Source organism: Neofelis nebulosa, chromosome 10 (assembly GCF_028018385.1).
Source record: "Neofelis nebulosa isolate mNeoNeb1 chromosome 10, mNeoNeb1.pri, whole genome shotgun sequence".
Taxonomy (NCBI): Eukaryota; Metazoa; Chordata; class Mammalia; order Carnivora; family Felidae; genus Neofelis; species Neofelis nebulosa.
The window spans coordinates 97,516,841-97,537,634 of record NC_080791.1 but is presented as its reverse complement, the minus strand read 5'-3'; the positions used below and the strand labels follow the sequence as shown (position 1 = coordinate 97,537,634).

At 54.2% G+C, this 20,794-nt stretch overlaps 1 protein-coding gene across 8 annotated transcripts in view; it reads right to left on the bottom strand.

Moving 5' to 3' along the window:
- PRDM11 (PR/SET domain 11) overlaps positions 1–20,794 on the bottom strand; it is a 90,429-nt gene that overhangs the window by 39,551 nt on the left and 30,084 nt on the right. For 6 of the 8 annotated variants that reach the window (XM_058688739.1, XM_058688744.1, XM_058688747.1 and 3 more), the window contains exons 2-4: positions 15,254–15,378; positions 14,779–14,882; positions 13,934–14,196 (exon numbers count right to left, since the gene is read on the bottom strand). In XM_058688739.1, the coding sequence (XP_058544722.1) occupies positions 13,934–14,196; positions 14,779–14,882; positions 15,254–15,372 (486 nt within the window). In that variant the 5' untranslated portion in view covers positions 15,373–15,378. Of the gene's footprint in view, positions 1–13,933; positions 14,197–14,778; positions 14,887–15,253; positions 15,379–15,987; positions 16,308–20,794 lie in introns of those variants that run through there. The other 2 variants (XM_058688740.1, XM_058688743.1) reach the window with 2 other exon arrangements.

The following is a 20,794-nucleotide window of genomic DNA, read 5'->3' as shown; positions in this document are numbered from 1 at the left end:
GCCCCGGCTTCCAAACCTGGTGCCTACGGATGGACTTTGGCAAGGGGAAGGGGAGATTCCTTAAAATGCGCACAGCATTCCGTGAATATTGGTATACATATGAGTACAACTCCCTAAGTCCGGCTGGTCAAGAACCAGGATCTAACCTGCCCCCATCCCCTTTTAACTGATAGAATTCGTGCTTCCTTTTCTTGTCCTAAAACTCTCTTTTATCAAATTTCAGAAAAGGCCCCCGAGATGTGGTAAATGGGGCATGTTTACATACAATCTCGAATGCCACATCCAGGTTTTACATACTACCGTTCCACTCACCGCCCCCACGAACCCCGAGGCGCTACTGGAGATAATAAAGAGAGCTGTGAACGGCTCTTCGCCTGCTGTGCACCTGCACGCAACAGGCATCAAGGCTCACAACTCATAAGGTCATGTTCCGACCGTGCATCCCCATTTTATGCACAAGAAAACCAGCGCTCGGAGACAACAAGCCTCCAGCCCCAAGATGCACGACCCTCAAGGAAAAATGTCTGAGTCCGGAGCCCCGTAACCAACCCAGAAAGCTCATCCCCACCCAAGTCCTTCTGCTCGGCCTGTAAAAGTCCCCCCCGGCCCTGTTACCAGCCTCAGGACCAACTACCCCCTGAACACACTTGGCCTCACTCTTCTTGGTAATATACCTGGGTATGGGCAAAACCAGTGGGTTGAGCCCTCGGGCAAGGACTGACAGCCTCGGGAGGCTGGCCTGAATCCTGTTAGCTATGCCTTAACTTGAGGGGCTCTGGGGCAAGAGTGGGAGAGAGCCCCTTCCCCCCCCCCCCCCCCCCCCCCAGAATCTGCTCAACCTGGAGGCAGCAAAAATGCACATTGGAATGGGTCTGCTCCGGAGAGATTCAATAGAAACAAACTTTAAATACGCTACAGATGTGAAGGATCTTCCAGGTGAACGTGGCAGAGGGAAGCTGATATGAAAAGCACCCACAGGGTCGTCCACAGCACAACCAGCACGGCCGTCATGGGCGGCTCGCCCCCCAATAACCAGAGACATGAACGAGAGGTAGGAAGAAAAAAAGCAGAGAACAAACCAAAGCTCTGCCATGAGAGAGCACTTCACCCCCATGAGGATGGCTGGAGTCAAAAAGTCAGCTAACAGCAAGTGTGGGCAAGGATGTGGAGAAATCAGCCCTCGCACCCCGCCGGTGGGAATGTAAAATGGTCCCGCTGCTCTGGAAAGTGGTCCGGCAGATCCTCAAATGGTGAAACATAGGGTTACCGTGGGACCCAGCAGTCCCATTCCTACGTATTACCCAAGGGACATGAAAACGTAGGTCTACACAGAGACTTGTGCACACATGTTTAGGGTAGCATCGTTCGTAATAGCCCAACGATGGAAACGACCCAACTGTCCATCGACAGGTGAGCGGATGAACAAAATGTGGCCTATCCGCGCAATGGGGGGGAAAAAGACCAGTGAAAGGAAGGATCATGCTACGCAGTGATAATCTGCCCCAACCCGGAGGTACCCTGAAAACATGACGCTATGCGCAAGAAGCCAGTCACAAAAGACCACGTTCATACGAAGGTCCACAATAGGGACATCTGTAGAGACAGAGGGACATCCGTAGAGACAGAGTAAACTAGTGAGGGCTGGAAGGGGCGGGGGGAGAGGAGGAGATGGGGTAACCATTAAAGATAGAGTTTCTTCTACGAGGCGATGAGAGTGTTACACAACTGTTGGCGGTAGTGGAGGCAAACACTGGTTAATTACTAAAGACCATTAAATTACACACTTTGGGTGGGCGAGCTGCACGGTCTGTGCTGGTATCTCAATGATGCGGTTGTAAGAAGTCCGCCAAATGCTCACGGGCAGCCATCAGACAAGATAAAGAAAACCACCTTATACCATCTGCTTGAAAAGTACTCCCTGGGGGCGCCTGGGTGGCTCAGTCGGTTGAACGTCCTACTCTGGCTCAGGTCATGATCTCGTGGTTTGTGGGTTCGAGCCCCGCGCCGGGCTCTGTGCCGACGGCTCGGAGCCTGGAGCCTGCTTCCGATCCTGTGTCTCCCTCTCTCTCTGCCCCTCCCCCACTAGTGCTCTGTCTCTCTCCGTCTCTCTCTCTCTCAAAAATAAATAAAATGTAAAAAAAAAAAAAAAAAAAAGAAGAAGATCCAGTTTTGAAGTCCTGGCCCCATGATTAGCTGTATGGCCTTGGTCCAGGAATTTAGCCCTTGAAGCCCCAGTTTCCCAATGTGTAGAAAGGGGGCTGAAGCATACTTATCTGACAGCAAGGTTGTGAGGGCACAGAATGAGGTCACACAAATCCTTTAGTGCCTGAAGAACAGCACCTGTCAGAGGTATTGCTATCCACCCAACCCTCCCTCACAACTTTTGCTGAGGACCCACTGAGGCTTAAGGGTGCTGAATCAGGCTCCGACAAGACCGCTCCTAAAGGAATTTTCAAACACCAAAAAACCCTACGTTCCCTATTATTAAAATCAGGGGGTTTACTAGAAATTCGTCTCTCTCAAACAAGGGTCTTTGGATACGCTCTCAGGATCTAAAAGTTCTAAGAATGTTTAATTCAATGTTTTCATTCAAAAAATCAACATACAGGAATCGCCATGAGATTTCCATCCCAAAGACTGCTGTGCATGTAACCGGGTGGGCACCTGTGGTAGACTGAATTCTTGGCCCCGGTTCCGCCCTTCTCGATCGGCCTTGGCCATGTGATTCCGCACTAGGCTCTCTCTTACAGGTGGCCTGTCCTTCTTCGCTCCTTGACCCTGGCTTCAGCTGTGTGACTTATCTGGCCGGTGGGATGTTACCGCACACCAAGCAAAGACCGGGAATGTGCTTGCAAAAGGGGGGGGGGGGGGTGGAGGTGGGGGTGGGGCTTGCCTCTGGGACCACCCCTGCCTTCACCAGGAGGAGAGCTTCTCCAGAGAGCACCTGCTCCTTCAGTCTGGGCCCAGAACGAACACGCATGGAGCAGACCAGGCTCCCCTTGAGGAGACGATCTGGCCCAGTGGCTTGCGGCAGAGAGGACCAGCCGCGCCCAACTAAATCAGCCCGCCCGCGGTCCACCGGCAGACACGCCAGAATAAATGAGACCCCGTAGTTCAGCCAGCAGATACCTGAGCAAGGATAAATGATGGCTGTTCTACGCCACAGGTCGGCAGACTTTGGCCCTGCAGGCTAAGTCCTGTTTTGGATGGCCCACCAGCTAAGAATGGTCCGTTTCTCAGTGGTTGAAAATAAATCAGAAGAAGATTTCATCACGCGAAAGTTGTCCGGAATTCAAATTTTGGTGTCCGTGACAAGTTCTGCTAGCATACGCCCCACCCCTGACTGTTCTCCGGCTACAATGACAGAACCGAGTGGCTGTGGCCAACACCGTGAGGTCCACAAAGCCTAAAATATTTACGGTCTGGCGCCTGACACAAAAAGGGTGCAACCGCAGTTCTCTGCCATGGAATTTGGAGGTAGCCTGCTACACTGTAACAGGCGAGCAGGTAACATCGATCATTACTATTGGCCATGAGCTAGTGAGAAAAGAACAGGCACCCACTTGATGAGCACAGGATGCATTCTGGTAAAGAAAAGAGTAAGAAACATCAAGGCCATTGCACTGACACACGAAATGCACGAAAGCGCACGAAAGCACAGACATACCAAATGCCAAAGAACCTGGGTGTTTGTAGTCATTACCACGGTCACCCTGGAAACAGCGATTCCGGTTCAATAAACAACATCGTCGCACATATAACGAGGATTTCACTCATTTGAGTTACGCGTGTTTGCATAGGTCTGTTCATTTGATATTTGCAAGTCTGTGTTGGATTTACAGCTGTTTCAAAGCTGTAAGAAATGTTTCCCCTAGCTCTCTGCTTAAACCTTTTTAAACAACATCAGAGTGAAATTAAGGTCACATTGGGACCCCACGAACATTAAATGTCACCTGACCGACAGGTACAGGAAAAGGTACTCGGCTTCACCAGCCATCGGGGACATGCAAATCAAAACCACAATGTGATATCCCTTCATGCCTGTTGGAAGGACTGTGCTCAAAAAGACGAGAGGTGACAAGGACTGGCCAGGAAGTCGAGAAAAGGGAACCCGTGCATTGCTTTGGGAATGGACACAGGTGCAGCCAACATGGAAAAACAGCATGGAGGGTCGCCAAAAACTTAAAAAGAGAACTACCCCATGGTCCAGCAATCCCACTCCTGGGCATTTATCAGAAGGAAATGAAAACACCTGATGTGAAGAGATAGTTGCAGCATGATTTACAAGAGCCAAGACGTGGAAGGAGCCTAAGCAGCCACCGACAGATAAGGGGCTCAACACGATGTGGTGTGGATATACGACGGGATATTACTCATCCATAAGAAGAAATGAGACCTTGCCACTTGGAGTAACACGGGCGGCCCTTCAGTGCATTATTCAGAGCAGTGTTCCACGCTCTACTTGTATTCCAAAATAATAGATCTTGAGAATTACAGACAGTTCGAGCCAAAGTGGGTTCACCGGCAGATCACATATTGGGGGGGGGGGGTGGGGGGTGGGAATCTTTGGTTTGCTTTGTGGTTCGATAACCAAACGACCAGCATCTATAAAAGTTATACAAGGCAAGCCCATTTAATGCTTCTGATAGTAAGAGGAATCTTAAGACTGAGGTGCACACTTTTATTCCTGGAAAAGCTGATATTGAATGGATAGTGTTTTAAGATGCATAGCATCTCAGAACATGGGCAAAGCAACTTCTCTCTGGCATCATCTTCCACTTTTCCTTCTAAGCACGCTCTGTACTTCGGCTCTAACCTGTTACCTTTTCCCCTCCACATGACCCGTGCCCCTGGACCTCGGTACATGTTGTGCCCGCGGCTGGCGATTCCGTGTTGCCTCAGTCCCTGACTCCCTGCAACTCATTCCTCTAATCCTAGTTCAGGCCTAGAAGCAAGGAGACCCCAGTAGCAACCACACACGCTTAGTGCCCAGGGATCTTGATTTCTGAACACGATTTCCACTAAAACAAATCAGGGCTCTTAGGAGAGATGGCCAAAACATCTTTTTGCACTGGAAAGTAAGGGAAATACTAAAATAGGATATTTTAGTAAAATACTAAAATACTAAAATAGTAAAATACTAAAATAGTATTTCGCTGGCCAAATCTAGGGCAATTGAAACATCAAAATGAGTGACAGGAATGGACTGGAACACACTGAAGGAAAAAAAAAAAGGATTCATGAGTCCATCCCAGTACTAAAAATAACTAAAACAAGCGATGGGGAGGAGGAGAAAGTTGAATACTTTTTTTTTTTTCTTTTTGCAGAAGGATGTCACATAGTAAATAAAGAATGTAGGATGCAAATCATTTTAAACCATGGAGAATAATTGATAAAGGCGGGGCGCCTGGGTGGCTCAGTCCGTTAAGCGTCTGACTTCGGCTCAGGTCATGATCTCATGGTCCGTGAGTTCGAGCCCCGCATCGGGCTCTGTGCTGACGGCTCGGGGCCTGAAGCCTGCTTCGGATTCTGTGTCTCCCTCCCCTCAGCTCCTCCCCTGCTCACACTCTGTCTCTCTCTCAAATAAATAAAGATGAAAAAAATAAAAAAAATAATAATAATTGATAAAGGCAAGAATCATCAACAGTTGCTAAAACCACTGGGTAAAAGATAAGACAAACTGACCTCACAAGCTTCCTGCTACCTACAGGGAGAAAGACACAACATCCTTCATGCCAAAAATCTATACTCTGAACCTATCATGAGGAAACAATCAGACAAATCTAAACTGTGCAATATTCTGCTAACAACTGTCCAGAACTTCTCAAAAGTGTCAATATCCTGAAAGAAAAAAACAACACAGGGGAACTGTTACAGAATAAAGGAGACTAATGAGACATGACAATTAAATGCATGAGTGGGTCCTAGATGGGGGACAAACTGTAAAGGCCATTTCTCCAGGGCAATTGGGGAAATCTGAATAAGGACTGCAGTTGACAGAGTGTTGTATCGTATCCATGGTTAAATTTCCTGAATATAATAATTATATTGTGGTTATGTAGGGCAGGGGTCTGTTGGCAAACCACTGATTGTAGTTCAAATGCAGCCCCCTACCTGTTGGTTTTGTTTTGTTTTGTTTTGTTTTAAGTAGGCTCCATGCTGCGCTTGAACTCACGACCCCAAGACCGAGACCTGAGCTGAGATCAAGATCTGAGTTGGGATCAAGAATCAGGTGCTTAACCGAGTGAGCCATCCAGGCGCCCCCCCCCCCCCGGCCCCATTTCTAGACAGTTGTGAGCTAAGCATGGTTTTCGCATTTTTTAATGATTGAAAGAAAGTTCTTTCATGTCATTTCATTTATAGGAAATTTATATGAAATTCCAATTTCAGGGAAATTGTACGACATGCACATTCAGTGTTCATCAATAAAGTTTTATTGGTGCACAGACACATTCATTTATGCGCCGTCTACGGCAGCTCTCGCCCTGCAGTGGCAGAGTTGAGTGGCAGAGATGGGGAATGCATGGCCCAAAAGCCTGAGGTCTATAGCCGTATCTCAAACAGGTCAGAAAAACAAAACAAAACAACACAGAATGTGTGTGTATGTGTGTGCGTGGGCATGTAGGTATACAGAGAGAGAGATTCAAGCAATTGTTATTAAATGTTAGCAATGGATGAATTGGATGCTGGGTGTGTGGGTGTTTATTATACTATTCTTACAGCTTTTTAAAAAATTTTTATTTTTTTAACGTTTATTTATTTTTGAGACAGAGAGAGAGCATGAACAGGGGAGGGTCAGAGAAAGAGGGAGACACACAGAATCTGAAACAGGCTCCAGGCTCCGAGCTGTCAGCACAGAGCCCAACGCGGGGCTCGAACCCACAGACCGTGAGATCATGACCTGAGCCGAAGTCGGATGCTCAACCGACTGAGCCACCCAGGCGCCCCTCTTACAGCTTTTCTACAGAGCTTGAACATTTCAAAATAAAGAGTTAATAGAAATTAACAAACAAGCATGAAAAGCATCCGCTCATACACACACGCGCGCGCACACACACACGCGCGCGAAGGGCAACCTGTCTCAAATGTCCCTTCTTGTCTTCCTGGACAAGCCCATTATTCTTTCCTTCTCTGAGCTCCCCCAAACTTGGTAACACCTGCCTGCTCCCGCTGACATCTCGAGGCACTGCAACCGTCTGCTAACGCTTCCATCTGTCCCAATCACTCAGGGCTTTTCGGATTCTGTTTTGGAGGCTGTGTCACGAGCTTTTGCACATCCAATTTCAAGTTTCAAAATAAATCTCCATTTTATGATGGAACTTGAAGCGGAAAACACTTGAAATACCATTTCACCTCTGCTCCCCCCCACCCAGCCAGTACCGTAGGGGTCTGGCAGGTGGAAAGGCTGCATGACAGCAGGTGAGCAATGTCACCAAACAGTGTCCTCTCTTTAAGGACCGCCGGGAAACCTTCCGTCCGGTATCAGTACCCAGAAGGGGGACCTCCCCAGGAACTATCTGGGGGACTGTTCACGACATGGAAAGAATGCCCTGATAGCAGACCAGGCTTGCCTTTTCCCAGCGGCTGCCAGATTCAGACCCCATACAGCTAAAAGTGCATATACGGGTCATTGTGGTATGCATTTTTAGCCTCCTTCCTGGCTCCGCCGAGGGTCTCCACCCTTGTTTTTCTTTCTTCTGTCTCTCCCAGTTTTAACGTGCTATGATGGTATATTTTATGTATCCTGCTAGGCTACCTTAAATCCCTTCTGGAACAAGACTGGCTGTAAGTGAAAAATGTAAATAAAAACGCCGTGCTGGCTTCCTCTTTCTTCGGCCTTTTACCAAACCACACGGCTGCGCGGCACTCCCAAACACCTCACGCGTGCAGCATCGTCTCCGGCCTTCGGTGTCTGAGAAACCCTGGCAACGATTTATGGAGTTTATCATCTCCAGTGAGATGAGAAAGCAGAGGACGAGGGCAGTTCTTTCCCAAACGGCCAGAAGTGATGGCAAGACTCCTGCAGAGGAGGCCGGGCCATGGAGAGATGCAAAGCGGAAATGAACGTTGGGTCCATCTGAATGCAGGCCCTGTCCCCACACGGGGCACGGTGGGACCAGCTTTCCTCTGTGTTGAGGGGAGAAGGAGAGGGAACCAGTGCTGGGCAGAAAGGATGAGAAGAAGAAAGTCAACCAAGGCCAGCAGGTAGGAACAGGTGAGATAAGGAAGGCGGAGAAGGGCCAGGCGGAAGAACAAGAGGGTGGGTTCCGGAGCCCAGACTACTGGGTTGGAAGCCCAGCTCAGCTGCTCACCAGCTGTTTAGTTTTGTGCAGGAGAACTTCTCCTCGCCAGGCCTCAGTTTTCTCAGTTGGTACAATGGGTAGAATACCCACTTCACAAGGGGTAACGTTAGCATCAAATGAGGTCTGCTGTAAAGTGCTGAGCACAGGCCCAGAAACATCATAGGTGCTCAAGAAACGCAAACAGCCACATCGTTACTTCTACCAGAATACATTGCACACACTGAGGAGTCGTGGACGGAAATGAGTTGTGTTGGACGAGGGCCAGAGCTTCTGAAGGCGGGCAGGAGGTCAAGAAAGGACATCAAGTACGGCTTTGAGACAGGATTTGACAAACGAATGCGGTTTATTTAGGATGTGGGGGCTTCCAGATCCTGGTCCAAAATCAGTGCTGTGGTTCACCCCACTTTTCCGCCCTCCCTCCGTTCAACCAACCCATCAACTGAGCTGGCAGTTGTTCCTCACTCCGGCTTTTCCCTGACTGAGGCCCCGACTGAGGACACACACACACACACAGGTCCTGCTTTCTTGAGCCATTTTGCACATCTGTTCTCTCCAAGCCTTCGACACCTCTCACCTCACTGGATCACAAAGCCTCCGCGTGGCCCCGCGGCCTCCAACCACTCCCTCCCCGCACCCATCCATACGCCACAGCTCGCGGCTCCCAGGCCTTAGGAACATCCAAGGGAGCAACACTGCTGGCCCCTGGTCCCTGAGCTGCAGGCCACGCCCACTCCTGACTGCTAGAGCTGGTCTAAGACGAGGCTCCAAGCTCCAGGGCTGCCTCCTCTTCCCCCTTTTCTCCACACCCTAGACCCAGGCCAGGCCACAAACCCGGGGAAGCTGCCTCCTTCAGAGACTCTAAGCTTGCCCAGCCAGGCTGTCCCAAAGTGCAGCTTCTCATGGTGGGAGGTGGGGGCCCTGACAGCCCTTCCCTGGGCATATGGCCCTAGATTTTCTCCTCTGCTCAGCTTCTACCCATCCTTCAAGACCCCTCTCCGATCCGCCCGGTCAAAACCAGCTCCCCTTCTCCCTGGCCCTATAGCTTTCCGTGGTAGCACCATCACCGACAATGCTCTGCCTCGGTATCACTCGGCTGGACATAGGCCTCCTCCCCTCCCATCCACCTCAGTCCCTGCTTCTTGCAGCCGGACCCCAGGCTCCATGAGAACGGGCAGCAAACCTCATGTGTTTCTGATGCCCCCAGAGCTCCCTTCTCAGCCACGTGTCCCCACAGAGGAGTTACTCAAAGCCTGGCATTGCGGAAAGGCGCTACCTTTGAAGGAACCTGCCGCGTACCATGCGTGGGCTGTGGGAGCTGGGGTTGCCTACTTAATGACTTCTTGGGTCCCGGGTTCCCTCATCTGGGCCGGAAGGGCAGCAACCTGCCGTGAGGACGAATGTGGCACACAGCTGGCATACAATCGTTGCTCACAGGCGGCCAGACTTCTGAAAACAAGCCAGCCCCCCTTGCTGGCTCCCTCTTCTCACTTCCCACTCACGCCTTGGGCCCCAGCAGCGTGGCTTCTGCCGTGAAACTGCCTGGGCCCAGGACACGAAGACCCCCGCGCTGCCCGAACACAGCGGCTCTCAGGCCTCACGCTTCCCTGCAGCCCTGTCCCCACCGCCTGTCCCTTCCCGGGGCCTCAGCTGCGTCCATTTACACGCTTGGTGTCCCCTACACCCAGGCCTCTGTCCTCGGCTGACCCATGTGCGTCGGTGCGCCCCAGGATGGCTCACCTGAGCACCTCACGGGCATCTCCGGCTCGACTCACCCCACCCCCCCCACCCCGCCCCGAACTCACCTTCGCCGCTCTCCCGTCTCAGGCCAGCTCTCTCCACAGCTCCGCACGTGTTAGCAGACGTCCCCCAGACACTGCACTGAGTTCCTAGCGCTGCTTAACAAACTGCCACGACACGGTGGCTTTCAAACACCACACGTTTATTGTGTCACGGTTCCAGAGGTCACAAGTCCTAAGATCGAGGCGTCGGCAGTGGGCTGAGTTCCTTCTGGAGGCTTGAGGGAAGAATCTACTTCCTTGCCTTTTGTAGCTTCTAGAAGCTGTCTGCAGTCCCTTGGCTCCCGGCTCCTTCCTCTATCTTCAAGGCCAGCAGGATAACATCTTCCAATCTTGTCTGACTCTGACTCTCCTGCCTCCCTCCCTTAAAAATGCTTGTAATTCCACGAGGCCCACCCTGATAAACCAAGATAATCTCCCCACCTCAAGCGCCTTAATTGAATTATGCCTGAAAGTCCCTTTTGGCCTCTGAGATGACATCCATACAGGATCCGGGGATGAGGATGTGGCCATCTTGAGGGGGCCATTATTTGGCCTACTGTACTCATTTCCCTCCGTCTGCTCCGAGCCTCTAGGGTACCCCTCCAGTGACAGAAGAAATGTTGACCCATTGCCCCTCCATATGCAACGTCTCCATCTGAACGTTCTCGGGCGATAGGAGAGCTTGTCCATCACGCCTCACCTCTGCTCGATATTCAACCATCTCTTCAGTGGGACCCTCCCACCAGGATTTTCAAAGACGTTCACGTCTCTCTCTTAACAAAGTCCCCCACCCCCGTGCCTGCCGGCAGCCAACCCTCGTATCTCCTGTCTCTCTTCCACTTGTCTTATCTCTAATCAAGCTTCTAAGAAGTGCCTATGCTGGTCACCCGGCTTCTCACAAGGTTCCCTTCGGGTGGTGCCCTGACGGGGCTTCTCCACCACAGCACTCTGGACCCCCGAGACCAGATCGCTCTTTGTTGTAGGAGGCTGTCTTCTGCATTACGAAAAGTTTAGCAGCACCCCTGACCCCTACCTTCTAGATGCCAGGAGCATAGCCCCCATCCCAAGCTGTGACGGCCCAAAATGTGTCCAGACATTACCAAATGTCCCCCGGGTGGGGGGCGGGGGGAGGGCAGGGAGGAAGGGAGCAAACCGCCCCAGGTCGGGAACCTCGGTCTTGGAGTACCAGTTCTTGCTAGAGTGGCCGGTGACTTCCCTGGCACTAAGCCCAGTGGACCATTTCAAGTCCTTCTCTTGCCTGGCTTCTCAGAAACACTTGACCCTGTTGACCGTTCTGGCCTTCCCGCCTCTCAGGGTGCACTTCCTCAGTGTCTCTTGCAGGGTCGTGCTCCCCTTCTGGACGGCTAAACCACCGAAGTTCCTCAAAGCTCATTCTAGGCCCTCTCCGCCTCTCGTCCATCGATTCTCCTTGGGAGCGGCCCTCTGCACTCCCAGCCCCGCTGATACCTGTGTGCAGGTGGTTCGTGAAGCGACATCTCCGAATCTCCTTTCCAAGCTCCGAACCCGTATCGCTGACTGCCTAGTCGCCATGGCCAATGGGTGCCTTGATGTCACTCCAAAGTCACCGAGTCTAAAACTGCCTCTTGCCCTCCACCCGGGCCCCGCCTATATTCCATTTCTCAGAGACAGACACCTGCCCGACCTGCTGAGAGCAGGACACTGAAGGGCTCGTTTTCACCAATTCCCTCTCCCTTACTTAGGCCAATCAATCAATTTCCAAGTCAACCCCACTCATCTCCGAAATAGTTCACAAACGAGTTCACCCTTTCTTCATGTTGCTGCCCCACCCTAACCCAAGCCTCCACCATCCCCTACTCAGACAATGATCCATTCTTGACCCATGCCCCCTGCTCCCAATCTGTTCTCCAGCCTGCAGCCAAAGTCACCCTTTCAAAACATAAATAAACTTCTCATTGTTCTTAAAATAAAGAACAAAAGTCCCAATTTGGCTCAGCGGGCCCTATACATCCAAGACTGTCTCCCCCTCCAGGCCCCTGTGTTCGCTCCACTCCGGGCACAATGACCTAGTTGCGCAAACATGCCATACTCTCGCCCGCCACAGGGCCTTTGCACATGCTGTCCTGTTCATCTGGTGGGCATTCTCATTCTTCAATCACAGCTCAACTATCAGGAAGCCTTCCTTGACCTCTGGCCACATCACTTCCTCTGGTTATTCCCTTCTCTCCTAGCCTCACTGCCTCTTCATCACCTGAGCCATAATTTTACATTTATTTACCTTATTATTTGATTCATTCCGGCTTCGCCACAATAAGCTCTATGAGGGCAGAAATGATGTCTGATCTGGCCCATCACTGTATCCCTGAGGCCAGTTCAGGGCTTAGCACAAAGGAGACCCACAAGAAAGGTTTATTTCATGACTGATAAACGACCTTCCTACTCCCTAGCCTGCTCTTCTCTACCGGTCCCACCTTCCTCCAACGCTGCTCAAGCTGGATGCTCGAGAGGCGTCCCTAATAATCCCTTCCACTTCAGATCTTTACATACCCTCCTCCTTACCTCCACGTCCCATCCATCAATAAATCCTGGAGATTCTCCCTCCTAAGTCTCTCTCAAATGTGCCTGCCTGTAGCACCTCAGTTGAAACTAGCATCTTTTCTGACCTGAAACCCCCCCCCACTCCCCAGCAAGGCCCCTACCCATCCTGATTCTGCGTTCTGCACCCTGACCTAACCATTCTGTAACGCCTCTGCCCGACAATCTTCAGAGGTTCCCATGGCCCGCAGAAGGAGCATGCGCTTACCCTGGCTTATGAAATGTAGGGTGATCTCTGGCCCCTGACTCCCTCTCCTGCTGATTTCCTGCCACTCTGCCTGTCAGGCTCATTGCTGTCGCCACACGGACCTGCCAGATGTGTCTCTCGCTCAGCCGACCTGTGTGAATACAGCATCCCCCCACCCCCCTTCCACTAACTACTACTCATGCTTCAAGTCTCAAGCTAGAGGAAATCCCGCCCAAGCCCCTCGAGTAGGCCAACAACAACAATAATAATAGCTGGTATTCACCGCATGCTTCCTAAAGGCAGGCGCGTGAAGGTCCTAAGGACTCTATAGTATTGACCCATCGTGTCGCACCGTCAACTAGGATTATTCTGTTACAGGACAGGCACAGAGAAGTGAAATGATTCATCCAAGGTCACACCAGATAGGAAATAGCAAAGCTGGCTGGCGTAATGAACTTGGGCTCCAGGCCCCAAATCCATCAGCACCATGAACTCCACTGTCTCCCTCTGCAACTAGAATGTCTCGTCTTCCCTCCATCAGTAGCAATGATCACATGTGCCCGTACCTGTTCAATCCCTGTCCCTCCCCCACCGGACTGTCCAACTCCCCGAGGGCAGGGGCCACGTTTCCTCGGGCACCCGGTCCAGCCCCTGGCATCACTGCTTTTTTAGCTGAATGTCGCGCTCTGCATTCCCACAGCCCCCAGACCCAAGTCACCCACTCCGGAGGAGGGCTTGAGGTAAACCCTTGGTCCATTTCACAGAACGGTCTACCAGACCCACACATGAAGAATCATGAGAAAATCACCCTGAATTCTCTCCGGCTGGCTGGTCCCACGGGCTCCCTAGAGCCCTACCCCTGATCCTGCGGACTACCGCCTGACGGGCTCCTTAGCATGGCCCTCGGCCACCAAGGATCACAACCACTCAGCCAGGGCCAGGGGGTAGCAAGATCCATCATGCACGCATCCCGGAGTGATGGCAGAAAAAAAGCTCTTGGGCCTGGCTGGGCCAGCGTATGGCTCCCCCTGCTGGCTTCCTTCCATGTTCATTAGCACCCTCTCCCACTGCACAGCCCAGGGGACACTCACCAGCCACGAGAAGAAGCCAGCCGATTTGTCCTGGGTGGAGATCTGCCCCTCATAGGGGCCGAAGATGTGACCCTTGGGGATGACCTCATTTATGCATCGCACGTCATTCTCCCCACTGGCTTCCTTGACCACCTCCATGCCCTGTGGGATGGTGAGGGCAGCCCTGTCTGGGATGCCCACGGGCACCGGCGTGTCGGACACAAACACTGGGGGACCGTGGTTCGGACACTCATCCACAAAGTACTCCTGGCAGGACTCGCAGACTGAAGGGACGGAAAGAGCGAAGAGAGCCTCAGTTGCTGCAGGGAGGCAGGACCTCCATGGCAGAGGCTGAGGGGCTGATGGGAAGCCCACCCTGAGGACGGCACAGGGCCGCGAAAAGCCCACCGCAGGGGACTCGGGAGTCCCGGCCCTGGCTCCGCCCCAGCCAGCCACAGGCCCCATGGTAATAACCCATTCCCCTCCCCGGGGGCTCGAAGGACACGCCTGCCAGTGCGAAGGAAGCCACTAGCAACCTTTGTATCAAGTTTCAAGCACAGCTTTGGAGTCAGATGGGTCTGGGTTTGAACTGCAACCATGCCTCTGTGGCCTGCGGGACCCGAGACAGGGTGCTTAACCCTCACCAAGCCCTGGTGTCCTCACCTGGAAAATGGGACCCATAACAGCCACCTCAGTGGTTAATGGTGAGGCTAAACTGAATCCGGGACCCGTGTCTGATACATGACAGGCGAACGCCTATGGTCAGTTACGGCTGCAAACTCCCTAAACAGAGCTGGGGTGGAGGGTGGGAGTCGGGGGGGGGGGGAGGGAGGAGCAACCCAGGAACAGCCTCGAGCTCCACTTACACCAGAAGTCCACTTGCTGGAAGCTTTTGGGCATGATGAGCTCACGCTTCCCCTTCAGTTTCTTGGGCTCCACTTCCATGGACGAGGGGTCTGGTCTCCTAGAGCTGGCCAGACCAGGGGCCAGTGGAGAAAGCAAAGAAGCCATCAGAGAGCGGGAGGCTGGTGGGCAGAGAAGCCGTGGACCTGGCCAGGAGGCCACGGGGATGCGGCATGGGCCGAGGAGCCCCAGCCAGGCTGCCCATTCAGTGCAGGGACAGCGAAAAGGTAGGATCTGAGACCTGGACCCAGCCAGGCTTTCTAGGGTCCCTGCTTGCGTGCCTTCTAGAGCCTGCGCTCTCCCCTCTGCTCCAAGGAGCTGCCCAGAGCAGGTTAAGGAAGGTGGGCCAGGAGTGGGAACTCTTCCCCAGGGCCTCCAACCAACCCAGCCCCACGACTCCCCACTTCTCCCTCTCCTGTCCCCACACCAGGGCCTCACCAGGGCTGGCCATACTCCTGGTCACGGAGTGGGGAGCAGACCTCTGTCTTCACCACGGTCACCATATCCCCCACGGCCGCCTTGGTCTGCGCCAGGCACTCCTTCATGTTCTCAGTCATTCTGTCCTGGGGACGCGAAGGCGGGACCAGCACAGGAAGAAGATCAAAGAGACAGGGGAAGAAGGGTGAGTGTCACAGAGGGCAAGCGGGGGGTCCCGTGGAGTCTGGTTACCCTCCCTGCCATCCCCAGAGGAAGCGCTGGAGAACACAGACAACAAAAACAGCTGTAGCTCGGCCAAGAGGAAATGCCATTTCTATCCCGGGCTGGTCCTGGGGAAGACGGGAGCCACCAGCCCCATGGGGTCAGAGGACGAGGGGCAGCTCAGGCCAGGGGGCAGGACTGGAGAGCGCAGCCCGGACCCCAAGGCCAAGGGGCAGAGGGTGTGGGGAATCCACAGGAAGGAGCCTCGGCACAAAAGTCTGCACTGGGGGGCAGGGGAGGGATCGACTCAAGTCCAGCTGGGGCCAAGCGGGGCTGGAGGATGAAACGGGCCCCCAGCGCCTGGCTGTGCAGCCCCTCACCCAGAGGCTGCCAGGGAATGCAGCCAGGCCCGCTTTGCCAGCTCAGAGCAGGTACAGGCGGGGCCTGGGGGTCCCGGTGTGGGCCGGCGAGCCAGCCCTGACTCCGAGCCCCACCCGCTCTCTCCAGGGAAGTCGCCCCAGCCCGCCGCTTACCGCCCTCCTCCACCACCGCGCCGGGCTTCAGCCCCTCCCTCGGCACCCCTGGGTCCTCATGCCAAGCCCGGGGACACTCTTCGGGCCAGGGCGGTGCGCAGCTCAGGCTGGGACCGCGCTCGCGGCCCGGGACTGGGCAAGCGGCGTGTGTGACTCACTACCCGGGGCCCCGCTGGCCACACCCCTGCTCCTCCGCTAATCAGCCCCCTGCTCCCCACCGGGGCCCCAAAGCCGGCGGCTGCTGGGAGGGGTGCGGGGAAACACGACGGCCTGCCCCCTCCTCCAGAGCCGGCGGGGCCGGGGGGGGGGGGGGGGGGGGGGGGCGCGCCGAGGGGGCGGGGGCTGCCCGGGCGGGCCGAGCCGCCCCGTCCCGGCCCCCAGGCCGCCCCCCCCCCACCCCCGCCCGCCGCCGCGGCCCCGCGCGGCGTCCCGCCCGCGTGTCCGGCGGGGAAAGTGTGAGGTCCCGCGGCCGGGCGCAGGGGCGGCGCGGGGGGCCGGGGAGGGCGCGGGCCGCTCTCTCCCTCTCACCAACCTTCCCGGCGGGGAGCTCCCTGCCCTGCCCGGCCCGGCCCTGCCCAGCGCCGCCCCCCGCCCGCCAGGCCCGGCATTCCTTGCGGGGGCATGTGGCTTCTTGCCGGCCCCGGGGGCACGCAGTTGGCTGGCGGCCGGGAAGGGGGCGCGCGGGGAGCGGGAGGCAGCGGGCGCCCGGGAGGGGCGGCGGCCGGGGGCCCGCCCGGCAGGGGGTGCAGCGCCCGGCGGGCTGGGGGACGCCGGGCGGGCGTCCGGGGTGGCCGGGAGCGGAGGTGGCGGGCGAGCGAAGCGGGTGGGCGACCGGCGCGGGCGGCCCCCCGCGCGCCTGCCCTGCGGCCGCCGCGGACTCCGCGCGGCTGCGGCGCGGCCTGCGACGAACCGAGCGACACAGATCCCTGCACGCCACGCCGCCCCTTCCCCACCTGCGCGGCCTAGGGTGGGGACCCGGCGCCTGCGGGGGCGGGGGCGGGGGCGCGGGGGGGGGGGCTCCATGCCTGGTGGCGGGCCCTCAGCCACCCGTCAGGGGGCAGGGGTTGCGGGTCGCTGAGGCAGGAACCTAGGGCGGGAAAATGCCAAGGGACTTGCCCAAGGTCGCCCGGTCCATTCCTGATGGAATCTAGACTGGAGCCTGGGGCCTGCTGAGTAACCGGGAAACAGGAGAACCCCCAGATCCAAGCGTTATGTTTCAGGCCTCTGCCCAGCCTCTTCCAGAAGGATCACCAGGATCACCCTGGGATGGGTTAAGGCAGCCCACAAGTCCAGCTGCCAGGTAGGGGCAAGGTCCTATGGATTCGTAAAGGTTCACTGAGCACTTCTGCCCTGAGGAGCACTTCTCACTCGGATGGGCAATATTCACACACAACACACCGCGCAATAGTGAAGTCCGGTGGTTAGACGCCTGGGTCTCCAAAGGGGCACTGCCTGTGTTCAAGCCCCGCTGACTGGCTATGTGACCCTGGGCAGGAGTAAGGGACTGAAAGTTTGTATGCTCCCCTACCCCAGTTCATGGGTTGATGCCGTGGCCTTTCACGTGACTATATTTGGAGACTGGGCCTGCAAGATGATAAAGGTTAAATGAGGTCCTGAGGGTGGAGCCCGAATCTAATAGGGCTGGTACCCTTATAAGAAGAGGGAGAGACAGCAGAGTGCGCTCGCTCGCTCTCTCTTTCTCTCTCTCTCTCCACCAGGTGACGACAGCGAGAAGGCACCAGTGTGCAAACCAGGAAGAGAATTCTCCCTAGGAACCTGATCGGCTTGCACCTTGATTTTGGACTTCTCAGCCTCCGAACCCGAGAAATAAATGTCTGGTGCTTTAGGCCACCCCGTCTATGGCATTGTGTTATGGCAGCCTGAACAGACTGAGACAGCAGGTTACCCAACTCCCCTGTGTGCCCATTTGTTCCCCTCGAAAATGTGGCCCGTGTTAGATTCCGTCCCAGACATTGCTGTATGACATGGACCAAGATGAGTTTGGAGGGGGCCAGCTTAATACCCTCTCCAGCTTCATGTTCTTTTCCTTAGGGCACTTGTCACCCTTAGAACAGTCTTTTGCCAGCAGCATTATTTGATTAATACCTCATTCCCACTAACAGATGGTAAGTTCCACACGGGCAGGCAGGCACTTTTGCTCTCCACTGAATTGCCAGCACTCGTCACCGTGTCTGGCACCAGGGAAGAGCTAGGGAAAGACCAGCAACGTGCTCAGGATCATGCACTTGCAGGAACGGCACCTGAAAATGAGCGTGTCCTTGAATCTGGCACCCTCGGTGCCTGGCTCGCCTTATCCTGGCCTCAGCCTTGCCCAGCACATAGCGTATTCTCAGTATTTGCCAAAGGAATTAACGACCAGCGACCCATGTCGCGATTCACCGGCCCCCTCTCATATGTCCTGCTGGCACCCTGGAGAACCTCGACTCTGAAAGAGATCTGAGAAGCGAAGACAGGGCGGGTGGGTTATTGTCTTGAATCCTCGTCTCTTTGGGGTGCTCCCTCAGTGATCTCTGCTAGGCAAGGTGGGTGGTCCGATGGGTAAGGCTGGCGTTGAGAGGCAGTGAGGTAGGTACAGTGGAGAGTAGGAATGGAATTGGACTCCTGAGTCCTGGACCTGAACCTGATAGGAAGTCATAGGTGTATGCGGTGAGCATGGGAACATCACTTAAATGCACCAGGCCTTGGCGTCTAACTTGGTAAAATGGAAATCATCATAATTGCCAGGTTATCCCCATAAGGAACGAATGAGAGAAAGGCTGGGGCAAGACCTTGGGAGGGGCCAAGTGCTACGGGTTTGTAAAGGGTATTAGTATTTAACTGGCCACCCAGAGGCAAAGGGTGAGCAGGAAGAAGAGAGAGGGGGGATGGGGGGAAGACAGGCCAGAAAGGGGGAGGGGAAGGAGGGAAAAGGCAACAGTAAGAGAATCAAGGATGGAGGGGAAGAGGGAGAGAAGAGAGGAAAGCAGGCATGGGGGTGGGGAGGAAGAGACATGCAGACATTTTTCTGCATCTTGAATGGAAAACGATCCCCTCTGAGGAAAACATTCATTTGTCTCTCCAGAAGAGAGGTCTTCTAGCCCTTTCCTGGGAAGTCTTACTTTTCATTTACATCCCACCTTCATCAGGGAAAAGAATCGTGATGATTTATCACACAAACACATACTCAAACAGGACAGAGATTTCATGGAGAACGACTGATGCCAGTTCTACCAAGAATCAATCATAAGATGGCCAGCGATCCAGCTGCACATTCGGTTCTGAGCCTCCTGGCAGCTACGGCAAAAAGGGAAACGTGATGGGTTACAGAGCTCTCGCTATTTGACACTGATTTATTCAGTGCACGATTCCGTTCTTTCCATTCTTAGAGGAGTCCAGCCGCCTGGTGGACCGGAACCGAGCCTCACTTGCATGACTGAGGTGCATTACAAGTCCCTTCTGTGTCTGGAGCGGAGGCCGTGGGGGTGGGGTGGGGGAGGGAGAGGGTGGCGCGCGGCAGGCCGTCCATTTGGGAAGAGAGAGAGAACACCACAGGTTGGTGTCCTTCACTGGGCCCATCTCAGCGGGCGCTGTAAAGCCTGCAACCGGTTGAAGGTCCAGCAACTGTTTCCGAGGTCTGCTGTGGACCCGTTTGCCCAGTGAGGGGCTTGGGGGAGGGGTGGTCAGCAGGCCTCACGGAGGACTCCACGCTGCTGGCAGTGGTCCCTCTCAGCTGGCTCCTCTGAGTCTGCACACGCAGAGATTAGGCATGTTGCGAACCCAGCAATGAGATGCAAACCCAAGAGGAGGGGGCAGAATGCAACTCAGGAGGCAGCAGCTCTGTTTTCACCCTTGGCAGCGTGCCAGGGTCCTGGAATGCCCGGCAGCCAGCGTGGCCTGAGGACTGGGAATCTGTGCCCACTTGGTTTCCCTAGAGGCTGGAACCACGAGCATCTGACAGGTCTGCAAAGGGACAGGCCATTAGAGGGCTGGCCCCAGTCATGCGGTGACCTGGGCCGGGTCCCCCCGGCTCTGAGCTTCAGTCCTGGCTGTGCCATAAACGTTTTAGGTGACCTTGAGCAAGTTCCTGCCTTGCCCCGAGACTCAGTTTCCCTTTCTCGAGAAACAAAAGGTCCAACATGGTTCTTAACATTAAATCACGCGGGCAGTGGGGGGAGAGCATGGAATTCTTAAGGGAGTTGTTGAATTAAATGCCCAGCAAGCACTGCCTATAGAGAGAATAAATGATACGCCTTGAACTTGCACGTGAGACAGATTTGTAAATGTATATACATACTTTTACGATGAACAAATGATAAGTTTATATTAAAATGTTATTGAATTCGGAGAAGCCGAATGTCACCATGTGTTTTGTTCACCAACTGATTCCAGCACAGCCACTTACAAGCTATGTGACCTTGGAGAAATTAACCACTCCTACCTTCCTTTCCCTGTCCAATGGGACTGATGTCAGGACCCATCTCCTAGGGCCGTTTTACATAGCATAGTATCTGGCATACAATAAGCACTCTATAAATAATTAGTTCTTATTATCATTCATTTATTTAGTATTTTAAAAGTATAGCAGACATCAGGGGGGCACGTCGATGAAAAAATTTTTTGACGTTAAAAAAGGGGGCTTTACAAGCAGTTACGACCCTTAAGAGAGAAACACGTTTATTTTTTTTTTAATTTTTTTTTTAACGTTTATTTATTTTTGAGACAGAGAGAGACAGAGCATGAACAGGGGAGGGGCAGAGAGAGAGGGAGACACAGAATCTGAAACAGGCTCCAGGCTCTGAGCTGTCAG